At 34.3% G+C, this 10,935-nt stretch overlaps 2 protein-coding genes across 5 annotated transcripts in view; both read right to left on the bottom strand.

Annotated features, from left to right (window-relative positions):
- Positions 1–10,935, bottom strand: part of LOC105335239 (small ribosomal subunit protein eS19) — a 75,690-nt gene that overhangs the window by 27,029 nt on the left and 37,726 nt on the right. The window lies entirely within an intron of this gene.
- LOC117681426 (large ribosomal subunit protein mL37) lies at positions 3,074–10,410 on the bottom strand. 4 transcript variants are annotated; one of them, XM_034445866.2, is made up of 9 exons: positions 10,336–10,410; positions 9,823–9,957; positions 7,399–7,575; positions 6,729–6,826; positions 6,406–6,542; positions 5,861–5,988; positions 5,430–5,612; positions 4,925–5,064; positions 3,074–3,423 (listed from the first exon to the last, which is right to left on the bottom strand). In XM_034445866.2, exons 2-9 carry the CDS (start codon positions 9,926–9,928, stop codon positions 3,100–3,102), a joined length of 1,293 nt encoding a protein of 430 aa, XP_034301757.2. In that variant the 5' UTR covers positions 9,929–9,957; positions 10,336–10,410; the 3' UTR covers positions 3,074–3,099. The 4 variants fall into 4 exon arrangements, with proteins under 4 accessions (XP_034301757.2, XP_065932394.1, XP_034301758.2 ...); XM_066076322.1 differs by lacking the exon at positions 10,336–10,410 and adding an exon at positions 10,116–10,253; XM_034445867.2 differs by lacking the exon at positions 10,336–10,410 and adding an exon at positions 10,163–10,246.

The following is a 10,935-nucleotide window of genomic DNA, read 5'->3' as shown; positions in this document are numbered from 1 at the left end:
TTACACTTTAATTATTTTAACTAAGCATGTATTGAAACAATAAAACATTTTCTATGGTGATTCATGCGGGATATGAAGGTGGCGACATTGCCAACAAAGTTTATAACCCGAGACAGCGGTTATGCATTTTTTTTCTGCAATGATTGATACCTTCATAACCTGCATGAATCATCAAAGAAAACATTTTAGTGATTAAATTTAAATCTTTCTTTTAACAAATAAATAAATTGATTGTAAAATGTAAGTTATATTAACTTAATTACTGTTAATGTACATCAGTACATCGACTTCAGATACTGAACTTCGAAAAATATAATTTATGAAAACCCGGTGAAAACCCAAATCCCCAATAAGCGGTGTTAGTAGTAAAGGTAAATGTTTCAAAGATCAAATACATGCATATTGAAACACAAATCCTGGCATTAATGTTTCTGGTCAAGTTTTATTTCCTGGGGAAGAATTTCACATCTTCCCTTTGAGATAACATGAATTAAATTTAAAACTAATTCTTTCAAAAGAGCATAAAACCCCTGTCACACCGGAGTTGCGTCCTCACGGCGATCCCGCTGCGTCCTCAAGCATCTTCGTCCGTCGTGGTTGGATCGCCTTGAACATTTTAGAACGCCATGTGACCGCGCGCACTTTGAACATGCACAAAGTACGCGCCGTGGCTCTGCGTTCTGATAAACACGCCGTAGAGGCGTAGTGAGGTCGCCGTGACAGCGCCGTAAGATCTCCAACAGCGCCACGAGATCTCCGTAGGCGCGCTCAAGAAACGCAGCTAATCGCAGTGTAGACGCAGTGATAAATCAATAGCGCTTGTGCGTAGACCTTTGGGATCTCACTGCGTCTCTATCGCGCTCTCACTGCGCATCCACAGCGTTTGAACAAGTTGTTTTTCATTCCAGCGACCCCAAAGAGCTGTTGCTGCGTTCATCGCGCTCTCTTGACGTTTCTTCTGCATTCATACCGCGTTCCACGGCGTTTCTAGAGCGTTGTCATCAAGACCACGAAAACTCGAACAATGGCTGTTGTACAATAGCAAGCAGTGTAGTAATTATCCAACTGGATGTAGATGACTATGTAAAAAGTAGCATTTGCTAATATTCAAAGACCTACATGTATCAATGGACGTAGATGGAATTCATGCCATTTGGTTATGATGTTTTCACATCTTTTCTATGTTTTCTAAAAACTAATAACGGATCTTTTTTGTAGACCTGACTACTAAGAGTTTTGTCCTAGTCCTTCACTAATTGTTTAAAAGTAGTTACGTTTCAACTACATTTTTTCTTAAAAAGAAAACATTTTTTTTATTCATTTATTTACTAGTTGTAAATTCTTGTTTGTTTCCCACACAATTGTACAAATTAATATTAACCTACCAAGAAGTAACGAACGTCTTGTACACGCAGAGCACGCCGTGGACGCGCGGTAAAAACTCCTACCACGTCATGAGTGCTCGGCGGAGACTCAGCGAGAGCGCAGTCAATCGCCAAGTACAATGTAGAACTCTGTGGAAACGCAGTTACACGCATCGGTCGCCGTCAGGACGCCGTGACATCTCCAATCGTAAAATTTTCAAATAAAACTACAATTTTTTTAAATTTTCCTTGCGATCATACGGCGATTCCATGAATTTTACACGCCGTGGGGACGCAACTTGGTGTGACAGTGCCCAGTAACATAATTATTTGAGGCGTTGATTTCGCCATTGTGACGTCACAATTTCGCACATGCCAAAATCAGTAGAGTAGGCCTATTTATGGTACAGTATAGTTTATGAAAGGACTATATTTGCAATGTGGCCATTTCTACATCCAATGACATAATTACTAGTATATTACTTGACCATGCTGTTTCCTCGTCGCCCCTTTTTAGTAAATACAGAAAAACTGTTATAGCGAAGTCCTAGGGATCAGTGGATATAAATTATATATATATGGAAAGATAAATTATTCAAAACAACTGTGACATTTGATATTCCTTATTTAAATATTATTATATATTTACATCTACGAAGTACAATTTCCTCTATTTCTTACGGAAAGTAATAGTTAATTCATAGCTCTATAGAAACAGCCAGAATGAAATATACACGCCCCATTTATCGATTGGTCGAAATCTACAGCGGCTGAAAGTGACAGAACTGTAGTTGACTGTTAATCGATTGGTCTGAACGTACAGCGACCTAGGCAAAATCAATGCTTTCTTTGGTGATTCATTCGGGATATGAAGGTAGCGACATTGCAGGAAAATACATAACCCGCTACCTTCATAACCCGAATGAATCATCAAAGAAAGCATTTTATTGTTTATATTAACATCTTTCTTTAACTAATTAATAAACTGATTATGAAAAGTTAGTAAAAATCACTAAAATACTGTTAATGTACAAAAGTACGTTAGCTAAAAGAAACAGCCTGTGAGACTTTGAGTCTGGCATCGTCATGATTATTTCGTGCAGTCCGGGATTTTACTACGGTCGCTGTAGGTTCAGACCAATCGAAAAACAGGGCGTGTCAATTTCGGTCCTGTCACTTTCAGACGCTGTAGATTTCGACCAATCGATAATTAGGGCGTGTAGATTTCAGTATGGCTGTTTCTATAGAGCTATGAATTAACTATAAGTTTCCGTAAGAAATAGAGGAAATTATGCTTGGTAGATGTAAATATAATCATGTGAGGTCATTTGAATTTGTAATGCTTGTTGTTTCTGGAGGAGGGTGAAAAGGGTTGGGCTTGATTTTCAATTATGTGTAACTTTGCCATAACTGAAAAGTCTCATGCCTTGCTGTAGGCATGTGTGCTCTTTGCTACAAGATTGAAAATAAGATGTTGTTTAAAAAGATTTCAAGAGGATTTTCCCCAGAAGTTCGTTTTGAATTTATAACCTACATCTAAAGTTGTGTAACTTCGGTGAGAATATATACTAGTAAAATTTTATACTGTATTGACTCAAGAATCTTGCCGGGGACTCCATAAAACTTTGATATATCCAAGATTTTGCTATATCCATGTTCATACTAAACAAGTTTTGCTGTATGATAAAAAAATAAACATAACAAATGTAGAAAGCACACCAGTTTCTTTATTTCGTCAGAGCTCTATTAGCTTTTCCTTAAACTGTGTGGATGAATCTTCTAATTCTGCACAATTGCCAACTGTAGCAAGAAGTTTCTTAAATGGATCCAAGTCCAGATTCTCCAAACTAGTTCCTAAGATTTTATCCCTTTTCCATGGCTGGGGCAAACGTCTTTCAAACAAAACATTCCCAGTGTCAAACCATACAAAATTTTTCACACCAGCTTCAGAATTATCAAAATCAATAGTGTTCAATTGAAAGTATGTGAAGTTCATAGTTGTTTCGCTCATGTTGATCACTTGAACAGAGATTGGTGTTGGAAGGCGATCTTTAATACCCTACAAATAGAACAGTACATTGTGAGGATTCCAAATTAATGGTTGATGGAATAGCTGCAGTTCTGTACTCCCAGTCTGAAAAAATTACCGTAGAATGGAGGTCGTCCATCCAAATGTTTTAGACGGGGAGCTACAGACTTGCAGCTAAAGTTGGAAATGCATATATTTTCCAATGCTTTATATAAATGAAGGTTGTTCGATATGAAATGTGCATTGTACAATATCTCAAAAGCATTCGACTTAAATAGTGATATATCCCTTCAAAGTATTCTCCATGATTTGAATTACATAGTTTCAATCTCTGAATACCTTTCAGAAATTTGTCATGGTACGCTGATTTAGGCATGACTGAGTGATGGCTGAGCCAAGGGCTTGTCAGGAATTGAAATGACGATCAGAAAAGAACTTTTTGAAATTTGAAAAAAGGAGAAAAGATTGACCTTTTACCATGTTTAGATAGCTACATTTTGTTTCCAATTTTTCTTACTGGGTTGAAATGGTGAACCCATGTTTCATAGCCAGCAACAATTTTTGCAAATTGTGTTTAATTGAATTTTGAAACAATTTCTAGAAATTGTTTAGCAGTTTTCACTCGTTCTTGGACATCTGTTAATATACTGGTACAAATGTATATAAAATGTTCTTGACAATATCAAATTGAACACACTTTTTACAAGGATTCCAATGGAATATCAAGAAAATGTTTCATTTTCTGTTTAATTCACTTATTGTTATAAAGTACTAAAAAAAGAAATATTAAATCAATTATAGGTCACAATGGTTCTAGCACCAAATCATTTACCAGTACTACTAACTAGATGTTGACCTTAAGGTCAAGATCTAGTACAGGTTTATGAAATTCAGGATATGAATTCTTTCAATGGTGCTTCACAACAATAGCTTTTGTTTGATAGGGTGTACCCGGGCTTAAATTTCTGGTAAACACAATGAAAAATCATGCTTTTTACAGTCAATTTCTATGTAATATGAAGGAAATAAGTAACAAATCTTGAAGCTATGTCCATTTTTGTCCAATGAAATATATCTAGAAGGCCTACAGTCTCTCCAAAAATGGCATTAAACACGCTCTTGACCTCCTCTATAATATCTTATCAAATTAAATATATGTATCGGGATTCCTTTTCCCACGATTTAATATAGAATGTAAAGAAATTGTTTCATTTCTACATAAATCCTTTAAAGCCGTAAAGTACGAGAAAAAGATAATCAAATCAATTAAGATGTCATAATGGTTCTAGCATCAAAAAGACACTCTGGACTCATATACTAGATCTTGACCTAAATCAGTTTGTTCAGAGATGCCCAGGAGTAAAAAGAGACGCTCTTCGACAATAGAATGTATTTACATCTTATGCATCAAATAGGCCTGTTGTAGGGCTTAAAACCCTTAGCAAGAGTACAATTTATTTTAAGTTACCTGAAAACACACCCGCAGTCTTGTTGGTTCAACATCAGCTAATTTCAAATGTTTTGTACTTACAGGATAGGTCTTTTTCACTTGTGCCACTGCTAGTCCCATGGCGGTCACTAGAGCCCGTGCTTGACGTTCATCCTCACTCCAATCATCATTATTCAACAGAATAAGAGTATGAGGAAATTTACAGCTGATCTCAGAAAAGCCTGGAAGTACAAGCCAAAGTATTACCAGCAAACCCATCATTTAGGCATTAGTGTACATACATACATTTACCATGAACTGAAAATATTTATTAGCAGTGATCTACAGGTCAATGTCCATGAAATAAAATATCATAATTGCTTCTTTCAATAAATAAAAATAATTGTTACTGCCTGAACACTCATTCATTGCCATTTGAATAAAGAGTAAACATAACAATAAGGTAATTATGAAAACGAAATCTGTTCAACTCAACCTTTGAAGACCATAATCTCTTTACATGTTTTATAAATATTTGATACACATCAAATCATTTTGCAACTGTGGTCGTGCTTAAACCATTCACAAATTGCTCTTTTCTTCTGACCTATGGAGTTCTTTAAGTTGTAGTTATTTGTCTTTAAAAAATCAATTGTTGGTGAGATAGGGTATAAGGAGGGAATCGCTTCACTACTGGACGATTCCACTAGCTCCTCTGGCACAAACGGAGGTAACGGAGAGGTTGAAGTGATAGCTGCATCAATACCCAGGTAAAAACTTAGGAGAGAGTCTAAAATTGAAAAATAAACGCTAGGAAAGCAATTAACAAACAGTTGTCATTATAATCAAACACCTCGGAAAGTTATCTAAAGGGATCTTTGGTTTTTAAAAACATGTTTAGGCAGACATTTTATAATAGCATTTCATACATTCATTTCACTCATTTTCCTACATATAATACCATATACATATAAATATTTCTAAATGAATAAAATAAAAACGATTGTATACAAATAATGTAAACAGTAATACTTTTACCACTGTATTTGAAGAAAGTTGCCATTCCATTGGGATAAAATATCAACCTTCTGCTTCTACCAATCTCGGGATACTGGGAGGCAACGGCAGTGTCAGCCATGCGAAGAAGATCAAAGGACAGCATATTTCTAAATCAAAAGATCAGAGCATATATCATATAAATTCCTCTATCTTAAAAATATGAAAAACTGGCATAAAATTTTCCAGATTTATCAATATGAGAAGCTGAAGACTGAATTTGGAGAATGATTTCAAGTAATATGAATGGTTATATCATCAATTCAAATGAATGATGCACAAGTATATACATAAAAGAAGTAAGTGGCAAACTGATATTTTTTTTAACCTTCTAATATTTTACATGAACTCAAATAGAAACTCATGACAGTAATGGCAGTCTAAAAATTTTAAAACGGCAACAATGACAAACCTCACTGTTCATGAACATCAAATTATCTATCTAGTAAAAAAAGGAATGTTTTTAAGATCAAGTGCCTGAACAGGTGTTATAAGACCAGGGTAACTTTTTTTTATCAAAAACTTACAGCCTCTTTTCTAATGGGATTCCATATTCTCTGTCAATTTTATATCTTGGGTATTCTGGATCACGTCTCTTTGGGAGTTTCTCTCTTGTTGAGTCCCAGATCTGTGATTTTAAAATAGCTTTCTGCACTAGTCTGGACTGAAATAAATAGTCAACACAATCAATAAATATAATGCAACAATCATTGCAAGACTTATAATGTATCCTGTCCTTATGTTTTATTTTTAAAATAATGTAATATCCACAATCATCTTTATATTAATATAAAAAAAGATATTTTTAATGACCATGAGATAGACTTGAACATGTCTACAATCTGTTTACCTCGTCTGGAACTTCAAATTTGTCAATAAGTTGCTGCACACTTTCTGGCATTCCATCATATCTTACTGATTTTGTCAAAAAACAAGCCTGTTTTGTCCCTACAATTAAACAAAAATTATATAAAATACATAACCATAAGGTTTGGTTGTTGTCATCTTTATCAGCAATGAACAGTACAGTAGCTTAAATTCAATAGCTTTTACTTGCAAATCTTTAAAACATATTCAGGTTATTGGTGTGTTACTTCATAAATTTTAAACAGATTTTCTGAATTCAATTTTAGGCAGTGTCTATATGCATATTCATGTCAAACTGTAACTGTCTACAGACATATGTCAGATTGTTGAATCAGCAAATGATTAGATGACACCTTTTATCATGCACTTTAATTAACACATGAATATAAAAACTGCATCAAGTTATGAACTGAAGCTATCAAACAACTGTTTCTTGGCTTGCTGTTTTGAACTACTATTCCATGGTTTTTTTAATACATGTCTGTACTAAATGTTTTTAAATGATACTGTGATACGGTGTTTCAAAAAAAATATGTAAAGTAATTTACCGGTATATACCTGTAATAATTGTAGGCTTTGTTGGAGTTTTAATATACATTCACAAAAAATGCTGTCATTTCACTTATTCAAGATGAAATGGGAGCTAAATGTACCTTCTATGAATCTGCAGTTTCTGTTGTAAAGGAATGCTGGTGTTTCTCTATAATTTTTCTTTTCCTCTCCTTTCGGAGGTACATAAAATCTTGGATCATCTGCTAATTCTGGTGGCAGTGGCTTTCGCTGCTTTTGTCCTGGCTCTGGCCTTCCTGTTAACTTTACCACTTCAACATCTGAAACCCATAGGAAATCATTCATTAAAGTTTAACTCCAAACAATTTACAACCTTCTTGCTACAAAACCATCCTCCATTTTTAGACAGTGAGTTCTATCTCCTGTTTTATACATTGATTCCTATTCCAATTGTTTTTTCTTGACATTGTTTGTAAGAGCAACATAGAGCAAAACTAATAATGGATATCTGATATGCTACATAAAAGTAGAACAAACATTGTAAAATTTGTATTGAGGCATACTGCTATACTAAAACTACTGGTACTTCAATTAAAATATGCAATCAAAACGTTCTCAATTCGTGATGTTCATATATATTAAATATTGTACCACAGATTGGAGTAATGCCATATCTGGTTTTGTTGATCATGATATTTAATCATGAAATTACATGTACTAGGAATCTGGATGTATATGAAAATGATTGTAAACACTTTTAAGCTGCCTTTCCTCTAAAAGAAAATACATGTATGACTTCTGCTTCAAAAAGGTAAAAAATTTCCAGATCAGAAGGGATACCAGCTAGCACAGTCCTGTACCAAAAATATGCATTAATAAATAAACAGCCGAAACTGTTACGTAAAGTTTAAAAATACGGAAGACCTGAATAATGGTAAAATTGTAACTCGATCTGAAAGTTGTAAGATTAGGTAACCACGAGATGACTGAATCCCATTTCAAAGTCCCCAGAACCAACCAAAAACATGCTTTCAAAAATCAAACAGCTTGATTTACAGCAAGACCAAAGTATAATGTGATGAATAAAACTGTAAGTAGACTGCTTCTCATCAGTAATTGTTCGTCACTTCACAAATCATCAATAGCTTGTTAGAAAAAGATAACCAGACTTCTAGGCCCAATTAAACAGAGCAGAATGACATCATCAACACATACTTTGGCTTACATACTGTTCACATAATATCATTGAAATTATGTGAAAAATGCTAATAATACGGTTACAAAGGTCAAAAAACGAAATACGAATTTTCCGTGACCTAGAAAAAGTTGTAGTTGACATTTCGAGTAGTCTCACTTTATATTGATTGCGAGCCTTTACATCGTTAAACGAGGAAAATTGCAAGAATATTTCATATCCTAGGATATAATACAAAGTAATATATGTTTGCCTAGTCATTTTACTTTGTTGTTAAAAGTAGTTAGTCAAAAAACTTCAAGCAATGACGAGATCTACGTTAACGTCGACCATTTTGGGAACATACTTATGGCCAACTACTGTACATTCTGGGTTGCACAAGCCTTTATCGTAGGCAGTATACACTATGAGAAGTGTACATGGAAATTGAATTATTAACCTTCTCAACTAAAAAATCAATAGGGGTCATCTACTGGTACTATCTGAGATCCATCAACCTATCAAGTATGACATACTAGTATCTAAAATACAAGTTTTAGAATTATAGGTTGCACAAATCTTCTACATATCACATCTTTGGCAAAGACATGTTTTTCCTGATGTATCAGTAATTAATTTGCTAAACCTTTGCTGAGATAATGAACAGAAAAAAAAATAATTGGAATGCCCAAGGGGCATAACTCTGTCAAAAACTGCTCAATCCTTTCCAAAATTAAACTTGACCTAAATATTCTTATGATAAATCTGTATACCTAATCTCATTACAGAATGTGCAACCTCTGTGAAGAAAATGAAAGGAAACTGTTGGTGGACTGATCAACAGACATACAGATAGACAGCAGCTAAGCAATGTAGCCTTCCTTCTTTGAAGGGGGCATAAATAAATAGTCTTATGGAAACATCACAAATAGTACCCTGATGATAATTTTGTAAAATTGTGGGGGGGGGGGGGGGGGGGGGGGTCGGGGGTCCCGGTAAAGAGATGTCAGATTTTCCCCTTTATGTATCCCTGTAAAAATCACTTGTTCTATGAATTTCTCCAGGTACAGAGAGGCGGAGATAGTGGGGAAGATGAAATCTTAGAATTTTTGTCACTATTTGATTTTAATTGTTCTTCACTTACAAGTATGTGATCAACAAAAATGGATGGACACTGTGACTGGGACACACTATATCTGGAATTACATTTTCAAAATGAAATTCCCTGCAAAGGTATTGCAGGTTATATCTGTTAATTATTATAGATGATTGGAGTATGCCCTAATGCGTAATGAGTATGTTAAACCTTTAATGTCAACGGTAAGTCACACTATGGTTCATCTATTTAGCCTGGTAATAATCAAATTTAAAAAAAAAAGAAGCAAAACCCTACCACTAAGAGCTGGAGCGTTTAATGGCAAATCTTTGTAGGTCAACTTGTCCATTAGGAACTTGATCCTCTTCTTGCGAGATACAAATAATTGTCTTGTAATCCGCATGATGATTGAATAGATCTAGATGTAGTTACCTGTCATAAAACTAAAATTTTAAACTTTCCGAAAAAATATTCATACAAATCCCAATAGTTTATTTATTAAAATTTTGGTTCGAAGTGTAAAGAGGAAATTCGAGCCATGCTCATTTCTTGGTAATAAACACATAACTACAACTTAAAAAAAAACATACCAAAATTAGCATTAATCGATTAAAGCTATTTAAGCCGTCGATTATACCCAAGATTATGTCAATACGGTGAAATTAAGTCAAGTTAATTAGTCATGCTTGACCCAAACCTCAGGTTGAACAGTTGAACGTGTTCATCATGATCATGCTATCATAGGAACACATCGTAATCATTACATTAGATAACATTAAAACCATTTCTCAGGAAAATATATGTGATTACCTGATTTGATAGTAGTAAGAAATAGAAGCAACTATCCAAAGTTTTGGAGAGAAATAGACCTAATGCGGCCGGTCATACTAAAACACGCCTGCCGACGCCTGCCGGGGAAAACACGCCTGCCGAGAGAAAACCACACGCCTGCCGTTTACCTGATGGATTATTTTAATATTTTCTTTGATATTTTATTTAACTTAACTAAATTAAGTATCATAATAACAAAAAGTTGACTTTATATTGATTATTTAGCACAAAATTAGCAAAAATGTTCAATGTTGGTAAAGATAGATAACTCTTACGTAGAATTCATACGCCTGCCGAGGAAATCTAGACGCCTGCCGTTTATTTGATGGATTATTTTACTTTTTTCTTTGATATTTTATTTCTTTTTACTAAATAGATGATAATAGAAATCAAAAATTGATTTTATATTAATTAATTAACACAAAATAAGTAAAAATCGGGTAAGCCGATAGCTCTTACGAAGAAATCATACGCCTGCCAAGAAAATGTATACGCCTGCCGTTTATTTGATGGATTATTTTAATTATTTCTTTGATATTTTAGTTAACCTAGCTTAGTAATTGATAACAGAAATAAAAA

This window comes from Magallana gigas, chromosome 2, assembly GCF_963853765.1.
Source record: "Magallana gigas chromosome 2, xbMagGiga1.1, whole genome shotgun sequence".
NCBI lineage: Eukaryota > Metazoa > Mollusca > Bivalvia > Ostreida > Ostreidae > Magallana > Magallana gigas.
This window is presented reverse-complemented; position numbering and strand designations above follow the sequence as displayed.